The sequence below is a fragment of the Homarus americanus genome, unplaced genomic scaffold, assembly GCF_018991925.1.
Source record: "Homarus americanus isolate GMGI-L3 unplaced genomic scaffold, GMGI_Hamer_2.0 scaffold28051, whole genome shotgun sequence".
NCBI classification, from domain to species: Eukaryota; Metazoa; Arthropoda; class Malacostraca; order Decapoda; family Nephropidae; genus Homarus; species Homarus americanus.
This window is the reverse complement of record NW_024720144.1, coordinates 190,026-208,870: the sequence shown is the minus strand read 5'-3', so window position 1 is coordinate 208,870 and position 18,845 is coordinate 190,026. Positions and strand designations below refer to the sequence as shown.

Here is an 18,845-nt window from a genome sequence, read left to right as displayed (position 1 = left end):
TGATGGCTGATCACCTCCACTACCTCCCTCCCATCGAGAACTAATAATGGAAAGAAACATTTGCGAGCGTCTTCATTGAAATATAAATGTATTTGTTCAATTTCTCTAACCCTAGGTATTTCAGTAATATATTAAGGTAGAAATATAAAAATAATGTATCAATAAATCTTTAAAGTGGAAATTTATATATAGTTCTTCCACTATTTCTTAATTCTAAATGCTCAGGCAACAAGCAGGGTCACGTGACTATTTCCTAGCAAATTCATTGGCAAGTTTCGCTTCCTAACTTGAGACAACACCGACCTTAAGATAGACGCAGTATTGAGCTTTAATAACTATTTATTTTAAATATAACCGAGAAATTCAAGCAAAACCTTAGCTGACTCATTCAATTCAGTTAATATTTTTATTAAAAATCTGGTTCTCATAATATAATTTCCTCTAAAATATCGTGTGACTATCGTCATAAATATTATTTAAAATAAAAATGAACTGCATAATATGAATAAGGAAAATACAATTATATTTTATGAAATAATATATGGAAATAGTTAGTTTTTCCCAGGTTAGGGATTAAGTTAATTTCAAGTTGGGATGTTAAGCAGATTTTCACTGTTCCTTTAAATTATAAAATTCATACATTTTCATTACAAACTTCTTGAAAATAGTTTTATTTTTACCAGAAATATTTTTATAACATAGATAATTACAAATATAACTCCCTGATAAGTAGTTAGTTTAGTTGGTAAATTTAAATCGCATAGTTTGATAAATAGTAAAGGGATGTTTATTTACCATCAGTGAGGATCAATGCAAAATGGCAGATGGTCAAGCCACTGGGGCGTCCCAGAAGTGAAAGACATCTACAACCTACTGTATTACTGCCGAAGAGATACTAGTACAATTCGAGTGATGCCAATACACCAGAAGGCCAAAAATGGCGAGTCAATTTAGAAATGAAATACTCAAAACATCAGTCGGGCAGATATGTCAGGCGATAGGTTTTCATGGGATTTATTCTACGCCGCTAGACGTATTGTGTGACTTACTGCACCGGTATATGACAGAGGTGTGTCGCCTCACCCACCGCTACACCGAACATTGTAAGTTTGGGCAGTGTTTAACTCATAATACTCTTAATGTAAAGCTGTAGTATGTCTCGTGCCCATTGCTGCTGTCTCATGATGAAGTAACTCAACCAAAAGCTAACCTAATCAAGCCTAACCCAACCACACTTAACACTAACCTAATTAAACCGGTAAAATTATAGTTTCGGTCATTCCTGTATTTAGATATACAAACTAACCTAACCTAACCTAACCTAACCTAACCTAACCTAAACCTAACCAAATCTAACCTAGCCAAAATTGTAACTCTTTTTTTTATTAATAACTTTTGCCCAATTACCCCCATACCACCTGGGTAGTTAGTAAGCAAACCAATCCTATGTAAAAAATTTTCCTACCCTTATTTCTATGGTCATTGCTGAGGTATTTACAAGTGACATTTAACATTTGACTTAAAAACTAACTTAACCTTCCTTTCGATATTGAAAAAGTTTAGGTTATTTCATGAGTTAAAATTTGGTAGTAATTTTAGTTAGTGAGGACAAGCTAGGTTACATTAGGTTAGGTTGGTTAGGTTAGGTTTTTTGTAAAGACAAGGATGACCTGCACTAAAATTTGACTATTTTCTTGTGAGTTTTTACCCCACTATTTCCCTCTATATTAGTTAGTAGTTTCCATCCATGTACACGATTGACTCTTTACCATAATGACATATATTCCTAAGAATTTTCACATAAAGATTCAATTTAGTTTAATGAATATAAATCCAGTCGTAGAATCAGGTTAGGGACTGTATGTTTTTGGCTATTAGCAGGAGGTTAAAGATATGGAATAGAATCTGCCCTGTCATCCATAAAGTACTGCTTGCCAAGTTGCCAATCACATGATAGAAATATGTAAATTAATAAAAAAAATTAAATATAAGTTCAATTGAATATGGTTGTATTTCCTGTTGTCTTATGTGTGATGGTAATATTTTAAATACTGTAGAGTAATAAAATGGCTTGGTTATCACTCTTTAAAAGTTCCTAATCTATTTTAAGGCCTGTTTGTTAAATGTATTTTGTGTAGTATATTAAATAGGGATAATAGAAACACCTAATATTAAAAGATATGAGGGACGTGAACAATAACAAGGACACAAATTACGTACACTGAAATATGAATTGCTTTTTCCTTGATACTAGGATAACATTAGTATTAGACAACCCAGTTTATTTCCCTTGAAGATAGTCACCCTACAACACACCCCAGCTTATTTCCCCAAAAGATTAACTACCCTAATGTTACTATTGGAGGGCCAGGTTAACATTATCATTAAGGTGGTTACTCTTCAGGTGAAATAAGCTTCTTCATTTTTCAGCTGCTTTATTTAATGCATTAATACTGTGGACATTATTGTAATGTACTGTATGTAATTTGCAGTTGGTCGCACAGAGCCCAATCTTGACGACCTTGGTTTGGCATTCCTCGACATGGGTATATCTGTGTCTGAATTGGAAGAATACATAAACAACGTAGATTGTCCGCCATTCCCCAATTTACTGTCAGCTCTCCCTGTGCCACGGACATCCAACCTCAATTTCCTCAAGCCTGGTTCAAGGGAAATTTTATCACGGCCAATTCACATCCACGAGCACTTGCCACCCATGTATCCAGAGAAAGAGGGTAAGTAATATTCATTTACATATTATACAAGGTTCACAGTATTAAATGTTACTTTATAATATACTACTGTAAATACTGTAATATTGATCATTCTAAAATGTTTTAAAAAAGCAATTCACATTTTTTAAGAGGTTTGGTATAGTATAAGCAAGAAGTAGATGAGAACTTACAGAAATGATATGCATGATAGCAGTATGTGGGATGAATAGAAGGCATGAATAAGAACCGCAGAAATAAGGAAATTTGGAAGTGTAAGAAGCAGGGATAGATCCAGGATTTTCAAAAGGGGGGGGGGGAAGTTGTGGGTGAGGGAACATGGTGAGCAAAGTGAACCCACCCAGCTGGGGGGTTTTGGGGAGGCACTGTAAGCCCCCCTCCCAGAATTTTTTTTTTATATCTGACCAATATCATGGGCATTTTGAGGCCATTTTGAAGTCATGTGCACTTGATATTAGGATATATTCTGAGGTCAATAGTAATTACTTTTTACTTTGCAAAAACGCCTAAGTACAATACTGCATTAAAGAAAAAGTATTGGAATTTTCTGATGAAAGGGGGGTCCGGACCCCCCAGATCTGCCCTTGAGAAGGTGGTATGAACATACTGTATTGAAAGAATGGGAAATGAAAATTGTGTATAATTCAGAGTTAGACGGTAAGATGAAGAGAGGGAGGACAGGAAGGAGATGGATGGATGAGGGACACTTTAGTTTAATGTATATACTGTACTGTACTGTATACTATACCGTACCGTATATACTGTTTAACCAAAGTCTGTCTAGAATGACTTAAGGTGGCGGCACACTGGACACTTTCCTCCACACATATTGCCCGTTTAGCTGGCCGTTGGCCTGACGGCCCAGCAAGCTGCAGGAGAAATGGACAATGGTTTGGCGGGGGTCTTTGTTGGCCTGATTAGTGCACAAATGAGCTTCATATAATTTCAAATAAAAATTGAAATTAATCATGAAACAATAATAATTTAAAATATAACACATAAACGGTGACGTATTTCTATTTATTCTTCACTTTAAAACGTTTATTGTATTATTAAATCATTATTCAGCGCCTTCTTTGACCAGCCAGCCGCCGCCTCTTTTAAAGACACTTCACGACACACCCAATTTCTTTTCTTTAGCTTCTGCAGACGCCTCACTTGTTTCAGCAATTAAAGAACTATAGCACAGTCCTTCAAGGCCTCAACCTCGTCTACACGCTTTTTTGTTGTTTTCGTTGTGTTGGGCAGACACGCCAACAAAACATCCCAGTGTAATGCAAAACATCTCTTTGTTTTGGTGGCCTGACCGTGTTTGGAGGAAGGTGTACAGTGTGCCGTCCCCTTTATGCTCACTGAAGGGTTTGGGGTTAGGAAGTCAGGGAAACCCTACCCTGTGCTGAATGGGTAAATAATCTGAAGATTATTCTGTTCTCTCTCAAGTATCTCTAGCCCTTAAATAAAGGTAAGCAATATGTTACAGTTAACAATTGGCTGGAAACTAATGAGATAGACATCACAGCACATAAGGGACCTGTTCAACTCGGGGTCACTAATATAGTACAGTATACCAGGAAGTGTGACATATGCAAGAACTGGGCAGTACTACCACACACCTGGTTCCCTCAGATCCTCAAACTTCTGAGAGGAGCACCACTCCACCACCAAAACATATAATGAACACCTAAAATACTCTGTACTGTAATGTACTGTATAACTTCTTTAATCACCAAAGTCACTTAGTATGCTGGGCGTTATATTGTTAGACACCAGAAAATTTTTTTCACTTAGTCACTTAGATGTTTATATATACAGTATAAAAATATAAATCACACACCCATAAGTATACCCTACAACTGTCTTCTAGTACCTTCCTCTGCCATATCCTTCCCTTTCCTTTCCCTCTACCAGAAAATAATAATACAGCTATTTCTGTGTGTGCAGAGGAGGAGCTGGATGTGAAGGTGAATTCCACTCTTGATGAAGCAATGGGTGAGGGCTCCTCTCCTACACTTTCCCCTCAGCCAGCTGTCAAAAGGTCTTCTGACAGTGACACATCACCAGCAAAGAAGTCAAAGTAAGGAAACTCCCCATACAACACTGCCATCTTTTTATTATTATTATTACTGTGGTATTATAATTATTACTGTATTATTATTAATGGTACTTTTTATTATTACTAGGTACAACAGTTCCTTAGCAATAGCAGTTAATCATAAATATGTTTGCAGCTGTGATTCTTAGTTTACACTATGTTCTGAATATTCATGTTTTCTTTTTAATGTCAAGGTGGGTTGAGGTTTTGATATTTATAGACTAATTCTATTTTGTTTGTGAACAGATTAAAAGGGATACTGACACAATGCATGTTAGTGTAGTAGAGAAATGTGTTATAAAGGACCAAATAAAGACATACAGTACTTTCTGTTCATAACTGACAACATATCTTTTGCTGTTTGACATACAATAATATGATAATTGCTTTTACATTGTTGTTTAAAGAAAGCACTACAATTTGTTAAAATTTTTCCTGAATTTCAAACTCCATTCTTCTTACATTTTGGATTCTCAAGGACTTTATATTATTAATTACCATCAACATAATTTACACTAACTTTTCTTCAGGTACTCCCTTGATGATGAGGGCCAGCCAGTGCGGGAGATTGTAAGTGTGATGATGACAACCTCTGGTTTCATCTCCTCTGCACGGGAAGGAAAGTTACCCGAGGCACGATGCCCCAACATCCCAATGGCCACTCCTCGCAGCTCATCTCCTTCAGCATCCGGTGCAGCTGGCAAGAAGAAATTAACGGTCGAAAAATTGATCAGACAAAAAAATAATCAAGGAGGATCTGGCCGATCAATGCCTAACAAACCTCCTCGGCCACTCAAGGTCAAGGTCAAAGACAAATCTGGTAGTAAAGGTCTTAAGATCCCAAAGGTGCCACTGCCTAGACCACCTTTACATTCTCAGACAGGGAATGCCAATACTCCTGGAGCTTCACCTATCCCACCTAAGCTGAAGATGCCTACACCCAAGGTTTCTATGCCTAAGACTCCCAACCCCAAGCCTCCCTTTCCCAAGATTCCCACATCTAAAGCATCAACTCCCAAATCAACTCCTCCTAAGGTGTCCACTCCTAAAAACCCAAATCCCAAGACTTCAACTCCCAAGATAAAAGTCCCCAAACCTCCTAAAACACCCAAGTCAGAAACTAAGAAACCCTCCACCCCTAAGTCCAAAGACCCAGGGAAGGAAGGTGAGCCAAAGAAGGTAAAGAAAGAGAAGGAACCAGGGAAGAAAACCAAAGAGAGTAAAAAGGAAAAAGATCCAACAAAGAAGACCAAAGAAAACAAAAAGGATAAAGATGGCAAGAAAGAGAAAGAGAGTAAGAAAGAAAAAGAAATAAAAAAGGAAAAGGAAAACAAGAAAGAGAAGGAACGTGAGCAAGCATTAATCATGGCTTTGGCATCATCATCGGCTGTAACTGTGACCTCTATACCAGCTCCTAGCAAAACACAAGAGGTATCAGTACAAGATAAAGCTGAAGGCAAGTCAAAATTAAGTATATTCAAGAGAATCAACAAAGGTACTAAAGATAATAAAGAACAGGATCGTCCAGGGGAACGTGATGCCCAGCAGTCCCGAGATAGCTCTCCTGATCTAATGATTGACGAGAATCCTGCTAGATTAGGACAGCGTCGTCTGCCAGAGGAATTGACAGTTATAGAGAATCCAAGTCGTAGGTTTGATACCTCTATGGATGACATGGTGAGATCACCAGGTGACTTTTCTGTATACCAAGATGACATGTCTCCCCCTGGTACTCCCTCAACTCCCAGAACTCCAGAAATACCATATATTCCCATCCGTAAACCTTCAGAAAAACGCAAAGGGAAGGAAAAAACAAAGGAAAAGCGACCAAGAAAGGATCGTTCCAAGTCACCCAAGTGTGGATTCAGTCCAGGTCATCGAGAACCTTGTGACTTTGAAACTCCAGAGCGTCCCAAAACTCCGGAAGTTGGATTACCCCCAGAGGACCTGGGGGGACCTTCCACTGCTCCATTCTCCATTCCACCATTTTCCACTGCCCCAGGATTCATTCCTCCATTTTCAAGGTTTCCCTTCATTCCTCCATTTAGTGGGCCCCCACCTCGTCTAGGTTTACCCCATCCTCCCATACCAGACCTTCGTTTACCACCTCACACTTTTCTACCAAGACCCCCCTCGAAGCGTCCACTGGAGGATGACCATCTGTCACCTTTAGATGATCCTGAAAATCTTGAACGGCCATTAACTCCGAGACATGCTCGTGACTCCAGCCCCTTGCCTGTAACCAGTCATCCATCTCCTTTACGGTCACCATCTCCAAATCAGATGTCAGCAACTCCTCCTCGGCCTCGTACACCTGCTCATCACTCTCCCCCACCAATGCCGAGAATTAAAGTAGAGAAGGTGGATAAGACTGACAAAGAAAAGGTAAGCAGTACAGTATTATATTCTTTGTATTTACAGGTATTTAGTATATATCTAACACAATCATTACTACACTTACAACGTATAGTTCCTGTTACTTGAAGTACATCTTCCCATTTTAATGCTTTTATTAATATATTAAGATTCTTGGAACACAAATATGACATAAGCATCTTCTAACCAATTACTGTATTATCTTCACAGGTATATTTAACTTTAGCTTTTCCCACAGTAGTGTTCTCTTGCAAGAGATTTAGCGTGTTGTTCTCCTGTCTTTCTCTGCCCTTACACTGTGCAAAATAATGTTAAGTTGTGTAAAATCATTAATATCCAGGAGTATTCTGTCAAATTTGGTATCAAATGAGTACAAACTATGTAAATGGCTGGCCACTCTTAACATTGTACGACATTGTGTTTTTAAAATTTAAGTTTAGTAAAGCCTTACACTTACAGACTCTCAGCTAGGAGATGATTTGAGAGGCAAGTCCAGGGAATTTAAAATCCTTAGACAAGCAAGCCCTTTGATTCAGGGGTTATGGTAGTAAATATGAACTGTGTGTTAGTTTCCCATGCAGTGTTAAGATAAACCTACTACTGTAGTTAATGCCATCTAATTTGTGGGTTTATCCTGAAGCTGTGGTATGCAACCCAGAATCCAGAATAACATGCAGCAGTATGGGGTTTATTTAAAATACTTTCTGTCTTTCATTAAGCAGGTACAGTAACGTTGGTTTGAAGACTACAATCCTATGTCATGTTTCCATATTTACCTCTATTTCCAGAAAAAAGAGCATAAAAAAGAAAAGAAGGAAAAGGAAAAAGAAAAAGATAAAATTAAGAAAAAGAAAGATAAAAAAGACAAGGAAAAGGAAAAAGACAAATCAGATAAAAAGAAGGAGAAGGAGAAGACAAAGCTGGAGAAGAAAGAGAAGAAGGTAAAGAAGGAGAAGGATGATGGTGCCAATGTGCCACGAATCACGATGAAATTGTCGTCAACTTCAAGCAGTTCACCCCCGCGTCCGTCTGCTCCTCGGCCGGTGGACACCACTCCCACGCCCAAACTGTGAGTGATGTGCCACCCTTGTTGTTGTGATGTATTAACCTTAGTTGTATATGTGAAATGATAATTATTTCTCTCTCTTTTATCAAATTGAGTCATTGACAAATGATGATGTTTAGTTTTTATATTATCAGAATTTTTATCATTAAAACATTAAGTTTGTGTTATTTTTCTCATTATGCTGTTACTGTAGTTGTAATTTGATATACAGTATTTTTATATTATTATGATTATCATTATTATTGTATTATCGTTACGGTCATTTATAATCTTTGTCATCGTGTCTTCTCTCTTGAGGGGAAACACTTTCTTGTTGTTGTCTGCCCATCTACCATCACATATTTGGCAGCAGGAATATCTGGTGACCTTGACATCATTTTGAAGGTCGTACTGGGTTTGGGTCTCATTACATATGGTGGGAGAATTGTCAGCAAAATATATTAACAACTACCGAGTAATGATTACCTGTACATCCAAACTGAATTTGATTTGTAGATGCACTGATGCTGTACCAATTTAAAACTTGATTGCATTTTGGGGTGACATTTGCTAAAGGTCAAATTCATATACAAAATGAGATGCATATTAGCAAAATATGATAACAACTAATTTGCCATGTACAGTAGCTAAAACAACTATCTGTGCATACTTTGTGGGAAACAATATGAGACCATGGACGATGAATTTTGGTGTATGAGAGCTGTCACTAGTCACACTTAAAATTTTGAAGCATATCGACCCCCATCTGCACAGATAGTTGTTTTAACTACTGTACACACAGTAAAAAAAAGTACCTCACAGATTATGTGCGAAACAATATGACACCACGGACGGGGGATAGTGGAATATGCATACCAACCCTCCCGGCACATCAGGTGTTTCAAATGATTTTTATCACAATCCAAATTTTTCTACTGTTCCAGTAGTGTTTCAGACAAATATGTTGTGATCCAGATGACCCATAGTGATGAAACAGATCCTTCAATGATCAGAATGAACCAATAGCAATTGAAGTGACCTTATTGTGATCCAGAAAACCATCCATTGGCTAATATGATCTTGTAATAATCTAAATGATTCTGTAGTTATCCAAATTACTCTGCAATAATCAGAATGTCCTTACAGCAATCTACATGACCCTAGAATGATTAAAATGTTCTATAGTGATCCCTTGATAATCCAGAGGATTCAGTGATCCAAAGGAACCAGTGTTCATCCATGTGACACTTTAGTGATTCATTTGATCCTACAGTAATCCAAATGAGCATGTATTGATACAAGTGAACCTATTGTCGAGTAAGTGATCCAAGTGACCCCAATGAGGCCCAGATGATCCTTTAGTGATTTAAATGGCCCTATACCATAGTGGTTTAAATTTTTCTAGGGTATTCAGAATATCCTGTAGTGACCCAAATGACCCAATAGTTGTTCAGATGATTCTTTAGTGATCCAAAAGGTAAGAGGCTTGTCAACAAATCACATTGCCAACTAATGGTAACATTATAAATTGAGTGGTGTTTGTTGTCCGTCTCACAGTGTGAGAGCAGGATGTCTCAATTACATAATGTCCATTTGATAAATTCAATATGTCTTTAATGTCTACAAATAATTTCCAGCTCCTGCTGGCTAGTCACAGTGAACAGACCACTCATTCCTTAAAAATAATGCAATCTAGTTTATATTACTATCATTGACACTGTTCAAAGGAGTTGTGTAACTGACACTGTTACATGCTGTGTATAAGTGGGTCTTGTTGTACATAGTAGGATATTTATTTTTGTAATGGATGTAGACTTCAAGAAAATGGGAAGAATGAGAAACAATTCATTAACAAAAATATTAATAATTTCTCATAAGATAACCAAACCCTAAGATGGGAACTGAAGTGGTTCAGCAACAATGAGAAATAAGCTTAGATGTTTTTAAATGTAGTTTATAACTGTTTAATCACCTTGGTATAATATGGCAGGGTCTTACTCTGGCTTGTTATACATTTTGCAACTCCTTGTTGCTTTGGAGTTACAGTAAAGCTTTTGTTGGTAATTGGAGAAAGTTCTATTTTCAGTGTCTTGTTTTCTTAGTTATGATTATTTATGGGAGTATGAATGCATACACAAAGAAAGAAGTGTGTGTACATGTGTGTGTGTGTGTGTGAAAAAGAGTTGGCAATTTAGAGGAATCTGCATAAATGTGTGTTTGCCTGTTGTAGGTTTTAAAAGATGAGCAACCTTACCTCTTATTTATATTTAATAAAAATAACTTTTATTGTTATTATTCTTTTTCAGCCATGATGTTACGTTATTTTATCGTAGTTGATGTACACTTTTATGGAATTCTCTTGGTATAAGAATTAAGAATATACAGTATTTAGATATGTTTTAAGTTGTTTACAGTTAGGTTGACACAGGATTTATTTCTGTGTGACCTCTTGCTTATCATGAAATTGTTTAATGTGTAGAAGCTGTTACCAACAGAACAACTGCTCCCTGGGTAAATGCTTTGTAAGACCCAGTGTCAAGGAATAATCCAAGCAGACCAAACCACTCGCCAACTGTACTGACTAACTACTATCCCAAAACAGTCCATAAATTTATTACTGTCCAGATTTCCAATTACTACTGGATAGACAGAGGCAAATGATGAAAAGTAACTTACCCCTAGTTTCAGCCTGCCCTGGGATCAAACCCAGGACCACTCTCTTGCAGGGTGGGCATGCCATCCATTTCACCACAGGTCACCTTTTGATGGGTACTGGCAAATACATACAGAATTGCAATTCCTGTTCCTTGCAGAAATTTGCCTTGAAATATTTCACACACAACAGATCACACAAGGTATTGACAATATTCCTACATATTAGAAAGGGTTATATGGCAAACCCCTGTAAAATAGGGGAGTGGATTATGAATTTTTGTCAATTCAAACCAGTAGTGGGTCCATGGCCAGTTGAAGCCCGAGTAATTGATTAAGAAATGTGTTAAGATGATTGGGTTGGGAGGCACTCTTGTTGCTGATTGGTGAAGGAATGTACAGGTGCTCCTCTACTTAAGAACATTCGACTTACAAACTCTCAGAGGTACGAACATCAACATTGAGGGAGGTTACCTTCCCCAGCAGGTGTTTAATGTGGATGAGACCAGATTATTTTGAAGAAAACGGTTGAGAAAAAAAAATATTATGCCTCACATTGTTGTGGCCAATGGAGACAACCAGCAGTTCTCTCGCAGAAGTAAACAGCATAAAGCAAACCTTTATGAATGAACCAGCTTTGAATCATAGTGAGGGCAGTGTTTGGATGAAAACAGTTGCTCAAATGGTTTAGAGCTGGTTCATTCATAAAGGTTTGCTTCATGCTCTGTGTATTACTATGAGAGAGTTCCCAGATGTCTCCATTGGTCACAGCAATGTGGGGCAGAATAGTTTTCCCCAATTGTACTTCGTGGCAGTAGGGTGAAGAGGTGTGAGGGGACATACAGTCAGGTAATGTTGCCTTTGGGTTGGACACTTAAGACATTAGATGAGGTGTGTAGAGGTGGTCTGATACAGGAGGTAGTACAGGAGAGTATTAGTGGTGTTGGTAGTTGATAGTGCAAATGTTCGGTGGTGCTGATGACTGATGGTGCAAATGATGGGTGGTTCAGGTGGTAGGTGGTGCAGATGATTTGTCATGGGTGGGGGGTTGACCATTGGATCACCTGTGGGAGTAACCAGTACAGTACCTCTCACTTCACTTATACCTGTGCAGCCAACCCAGGTTGTTATATTTAGACTTGTGTCACTTGTGAGTGAATAATGACACTTTCCTGTAGTTTATCTTAATTCTCTGTGATAATTCAATGTATATAATGTCTGTAGATCATTTTATTGAATTTTTAGTAAAGAATAATAAATTATAAGGAAATTATGTACAGTACTGAAATTGGGAAGGCAAAGGCCAATTGTGTCCAATCTCCAGTTGGACTTGGCAAAGGCAAGTCTGCAGACACACTGGTTTCCTCCTCCCTCCAAGACACATTCATCTCATTTATGTGTAATACTGTCTTTTGATAGAACTGTACTGTACAGTTTAATTTTTATATTTATTCTTATCCTAGTTCTTTCTTTATTCTTACTCTTCTTTAATGTACTGAAGTTGTACAGGCTTATTTTTTATTTAAACTTCACCCAGAAGTGTTACAGTACTGTATTGTATTGTAGTTGTCATAAACGTTTCTCGTTAACCCCTTTGCTGCTGGAGCCCCCAAAAATAAATTCCCAAATTCCCTGTGTGGTTCTTTAAAAAAAAAAAAAAAGTGTATATATATATATATATATATATATATATATATATATATATATATATATATATATATATATATATATATATATATATATATATATATATATATATATATATATATATACATATACATATATATATATACATATATATATATATATATATATATATATATATATATATATATATATATATATATATATATATATATATATATATATATACAGTGAAATCTCAATTAACCGACCACATATGGGGGGAAGGGGCCGACGGATAATCCAATAAGTCGGTTAATAGTACATAAAGTCTATAGAAAAAAAACATACATTTTCAAAGTACCTTTCCCTAACCTACCTCATTTAAGTCCCTCTATTCATTTTTGTTCATTTGCCATTCATATTTCAATAGAATTTGCTTTAAAACATTAACCACTTTAGTAAATAAATATGAAACCGTGAATAAAAAAATGGAAAAGTCAGAGAACATATGTCATCAAAAAAATCGTGACCAAGTCCCAGGTTGCTGATCTGACTTTCTGCCTCATTTACACACAATTGCAGGGTCTCAAGTGTTTCTCTCACTATTGACAACACAACATACATACAGGCACATTGTTTCTCACTCTTGATTTTTTTTCATTTTTGTATTTCTTTATGGTTCTTTATTACTATTATTATTATCATTATTAATATTATTACATTATCGCCCCCCAGGCCCCGATGTGGGTCAGTGACCTGTGCCCGGGTGGGCTAATCCCCTTAAAAAATAAGATAAAAAATAGGGGTTCGGGATTGACGGTTAATCCGAAAGTCGGTTAATCGAGGCCCACGTAAAACGAGAAACTCGTAAATGAAATAGCAGAACATATGGGATTGAAATAGAGACTGGGCCGACCCCGAAACTCCACTTTTTCCGACACAATACGTACGTTGTAGTAAAAATAACATCTTAATTTTATGATGGTATGCACACACAATTAATATTTAAGAGAAATACAGTCACCGGTTAATGTCCATTCAAATAATGGACTCAACTCCCCCCTCTTCCCACGCTCGCTGGCTCCTCCCTCTCTGAGAAATGTTTGGGTGAAAACAGTAGGCATACATTTTTAGTAATAAATGATATCTCAGACTAAAATTAGGATAATATAATTGACATTGCTGGATTCCTTGCAAGACCAGGAATATTTTGAATATAAACGTCATATATTCTGAACAAAAGATAAAAATTTTGCTCTTTCTAATCAAAATTCTTACATTAGATCTAAAATTTGTATGTAATGCAAATTTTATGATGTTTATATTTAAAATAATCACAATCCTATATGAATTCCAGCAATGTAAATTATATTCTGGTCGGGTAATTTGTATGAATTTTATGAGCTAAAACAAATATCTTCAGTAAATACAGTACACAAATTAAACTTCACCCGCGTAAATGACCAAATTTACCGCATAATTAAAGCATTTCATTCTGGCAAGGCACCGCGTAAATGCAGATTCCACTGTATATATATATATATATAACAATAATAAAAATACATACTTACTGTATGTGTGTGGTGAGACATGAAGCAAGATACCCTTGGTGCTCAAATCACTGCCACCTGTATGATGCTTAACTTCTTGTGTCACATCATATACTGTACACTTGCGCCGACTGGGCTCATCATCACGAAATCTTGACTCACTTTTGTGTTCTTTCTCTACAATTTCTTGTACATTTTCCAGCATATCACACACACACAAGGTTCATCATTTCTGTCCTCTTTAAGTTACCGTATTAAAATCAATTGTATGCAATATTTCAACACAATGGTAATAATTCTCACTTTAGGCTGCTGCTGCTGCTATCCTGGTAGTGCACAGTTGTTTCATTCTCCTCTATGACAGTTGATTGATACTGGTTACTAGAGCCCCCAAAATATCACCTATTCATATCACAATATCAAGTGATGTCATCAACAGAGATTTATAATTCCCAGTTGTTCATAAGAGTGAATGGTGCTTTGGAAAGTGTCTGATCCACATAATGTACAGATATCACACCCGCAGCACACGGAATAGAAAAATGCCATCACATATACATGACATCTACAGTGAAAGGTTTTATATGTGAACTTGGTTGTGTACAGTCAGGAGTTTTACTGTAATGCCACAGCTAATTACAGTACTGTGCAGTTATTAATATTTTCATGATAATCATCAATTGAGAGGGTAGGTAAATGTAGTGGCAGCTGTGGTAACAAATATAATACTATACACTAAAATATCTCAAGTATTTCAAACTGAAATTATTTGTAGTGTGAATTATGTTATTTGCTGCATTCTGATGTAATATTCAGTGGCATAAGTTGGAAAATTTTCAATCCAGATTTCCAAACTCCTCCTGTACTGTTTGTTTACAGTACTTTGGCCTACTGGTGTGTTTACTCCTGGCTCACAGACTCCCCTGGTGTGTTGTACAGTGATATACAGGTTGGCCTCATTTATACCAGTTTCAAAAGAGCTTCTTTTGAATGAAATTGGTGATCTATTTTTATTATCCAAACTTCACCTATACCTGACTAAGGTTAACACATATGTGGCTGTGCACCACTGCTGACTTACTTCCTGCAAGCCTCACTTCTTCCAACCTTAGACATTTACACCATTCAGTGGGCTGGAAATTGTACCATTTGCTTGATTAATACAGCTTTATGTAATGAAATACTGCACAGTATTATAATGTTAAAGTCTTATGAAATTAACATTAAAATACAGATTAATGTATGGCTCAGTCACCTGACTGCTTTTTTAATGACTACAGTATATTGTAAATATTGTACAGGCATCCTTTGAATTATGGAAGGGTTACATTTCCGAAAAATTTTCTAAAACTCAAAACCTATCGTCCTACATTATATAATACTGTATGAGAATTGTTCCTTCAAACATAAACTTTTACCCTGAAACATACTTAAATAACTCCTTAGACTTTTTAAGAACTACACCTTTAAGTGAAAAACATTAATTTGGGTAAACTACTGTATACTAAAGTACAGTACTTTTATATTACCTACTTCTGCTTTATTGAAGATGAAGATAATTAAGAGGTTGATTCTAGAACACATGGGCTTGAGAGGTTAGCTTTGATTGTTGCCATTTTAGTGTCGTAAACATTGGAATTTAAGAACTTATTCCTTCATGAAATGTTCGTCCCTGAACCGCAAGTACAGTACAGTAGTTTAGGTAAGAAACTGTAGGCTAATTGGTATGCCAGAAAGTGGAGGTTAGCACTAGCAATAGTGGCTGTATCTTCACATATTTTATGGTACAGTAATATGTAAGTGGTATAACCTCCCCCAACCATCTGTGTCCTTGCATATAACAAAGATTTATTAACAACTAACATGCAAGAAATGTATATAATCGAGTCGGGAGAAGTCTAGTTGGACAACAATAACTTCCGCTATTTGCAAAACATTGTAATTCAACAAAATATATAAACGCCACATAGCAGCAAATATAAAAGAAACAAAAATGAGACAATAAAATTACTTTCAAAAATTTCTTAAGTCATACAATCCTTGTCCAGCCAGGCAAAGGGCTAAATAGAATCATATGAACCAGACCAGATTGGTGTACAGTACTGTATAGTAATTGCTTTCCTTACAAAGAGGAAAAATACAGATAGAGTTAAGATGGTGAATTTCCCCTCCAACACATTTGTACAGTATTAAAAAATATACTGTACAGGATATTAATAGATTGTATGGAGTGATATTTTTGTTCAGCACAGTACCATATATTGTATACAGGTAGTTGCTATAGTATATAAATCTGTGCAGTATTTTATAACTTCACTGTTGTGTTGTAACACCTGGAGACGTACAATATTAGTTTTTGTGATGCTGCTTAACAACACAAAATTACAAAGGGTATTTGTAATCTTAAACAAATCACGAGTTTTGTTGAGACGTGTTAGGAATATAAGTACAGTACTGTACATACCGTAGTGATTTTCTGTAAATTTAGAAAAAGTCTAGAGGTACAGTATTCTCCAATTCTGTTTGGCAACACTGGACTCTTTACCCTCCCATTCATTCTGTTGGCTGAACACAATCAGTGATGTGTGTGTGTTAAAGGTTAAACAAAATATAAATAATTTATTAGTAAAGCTGTTTTTGTTTCTGTAAGCTTTGTAGTGTACAACTGATGCTCTAAGGAATGGAAAAAGACATTAGAAATCTATTAATTATTAATTTTTGAAGAGTCAAGCTTCTTATGGATTTTGATATAAATGTACAGTTGATGTTATTATGTGGGATTTAATACAGTATTTAGTAGGCAAAAAATACAGTAATGATGGTGTTGGTGGCTCCTGTACCATAAACCTTATTTTGCCATTATGTAATATACAGTATACTTGCAATTGTAAGATTTTGCGACTCCATTACTGATGCAACTTCACATAGAAATGAGGGTTTAATGCACATACAAATACTGTACTGCATATGTAAAATACTTTCAATTTCATTTAAATTTAGCATAAATGATCCCAAAGTTACAAATTAATGAAGTGCAAGATATTAGGGTTCTACTATATGATGGGGGAGATTTGATGGATTTGTAAGTCGTGCTAAAAGTCCAACATGATTACTTCATTCAACCATTCACAAAGTTATCAGTTTGAAGAGCCTCAGGCCATTGTCCACCATGATAGATACTGTACCATGAGTATATGTGAAGTGATTTACCAGTTTACCTATAGAATGAAAAAATAATGTCAGGCTTGGGTCATTCAGAATAACACTCCAACAGACCACTCAATAACTTCATATTGTTCTGAAATACTGGACCCATCTCCTGCATACCATTCCACTTATGTGTTCAGCCTTTCCCACAGCACATGTGTTTTCAAACCCACTGCTTCACACACCACTCATACATTTTCTGCATCTGAGTCATCCCCTGCTAGAAAAATATTCTATTTCATGTTTATACTTTCATTTTTATATCTATAACAAGATATAACTAAACATTTTCCTTTTCCTCATTTTAAATCATACATTTTCATCTGCATGACTGTATATACTACAGTATATATGTTACAATCCTTGTCACCAAATTACTTTTTTTCTTGTGATTGTTTAAAATACAGGTAGTTATATAATTTATGTAGTCATTATTTAATATAGTCATATAATCAAGTCACAGTCCTGTTAAACATTTCCCAACTTTTTAGTACTGCAACATCACCACCACCACCTGGCTTGTGTTGCTTGTACTGTACACATATTACATAAGTCGATTAATTAATGTATCTCCTAAGTCAGTGACATTATTTTTCAGCTTAAGTTTAATAGTTTATTTTCATAATCACTTTATTGCTGGTTTTATAAGAGGAGCCATCTCATACAACTTGAGATAAGAGGTTGGCCTCATAGATGTATGTTGGAGTTGATCACATTTTTTGTGTCAGAATTTTTATTTAAATGTTTGACAAAATTTGTTGTAATGTTGAGCTATATTTGAGTAAATTACAACAGTTCCAAGGCTTGTAAATCTGCCTTAACTACAATAACCCTCTGGCATTGTTGCAGTAAACACAAATTGGCTTCACAGTTGTGTTGTTTTGATGTGATTATTACTTACCATACTGTACAGGTTGTGGTGCATGATTATGAACTTCTCACATTCCAAATCACAGTTTATAATAATGTGTGCAAGTATTTTTTGTTTGTTATATGCTTGAGCAGGTTTATATTTGGTGTTCAATGAGTGGGTGTAGACTGGTGCCATTTGTAGAGTATGATATACAGAAGGAATAAATGGCACCAGTACTTTCACTGTATCCTTTTGATCACAACTTCTTCTCACCTTCATACACCATCTTGTTCCAGTGTCTTGGCATGTAAGAACAGAAAAACACGTTCAGCTGTCAAGTAGTGAAGCACGAGACAAATGGAGAGTGTATCTCTATGGACAAGAAAGATCTCGTATGTGAAAGTGATAATTTTATGCTGAAAATGTGTGGTGCAAATGCTGTTGTAATTACTGTAGTTATCTGTACCTGATCTCACTGTACTCAGGACCATTATGTGCAGTCCCCATGGAAAACGGATTTTCAGTACATGTATAACTCATTTAACTACATAAAAAAGTGCCAAGAGCCATAGCACAGGACTCATTGTCAAGGAAACCCCATCCCACATGGGAGGGAACAAGTGTCCGTCAGAGTTGAGTGAAAGGGAGAGTGAGAGAGAAGCTGCTGTAGCTGGCAGTTAAAGCGATAGCAGGAGAGGCAACTGACAAAACT

General features: G+C 36.2%; 1 protein-coding gene across 3 annotated transcripts in view; it reads left to right on the top strand.

Annotated features, from left to right (window-relative positions):
- Positions 1 to 763: 763 nt before the first annotated feature.
- The window catches only part of LOC121860400 (transcription initiation factor TFIID subunit 3-like), a 32,419-nt gene continuing 14,337 nt past the window's right edge, over positions 764 to 18,845 (top strand). For 2 of the 3 annotated variants that reach the window (XM_042357518.1, XM_042357517.1), the window contains exons 1-5: positions 764 to 1,103; positions 2,493 to 2,735; positions 4,674 to 4,806; positions 5,355 to 7,209; positions 7,989 to 8,269. In XM_042357518.1, coding sequence (XP_042213452.1) covers positions 938 to 1,103; positions 2,493 to 2,735; positions 4,674 to 4,806; positions 5,355 to 7,209; positions 7,989 to 8,269 — 2,678 coding nt within the window. In that variant the 5' untranslated portion in view covers positions 764 to 937. The remainder of the gene's footprint in view (positions 1,104 to 2,492; positions 2,736 to 4,673; positions 4,807 to 5,354; positions 7,210 to 7,988; positions 8,270 to 18,845) is intronic. The other variant, XM_042357521.1, reaches the window with a different exon arrangement.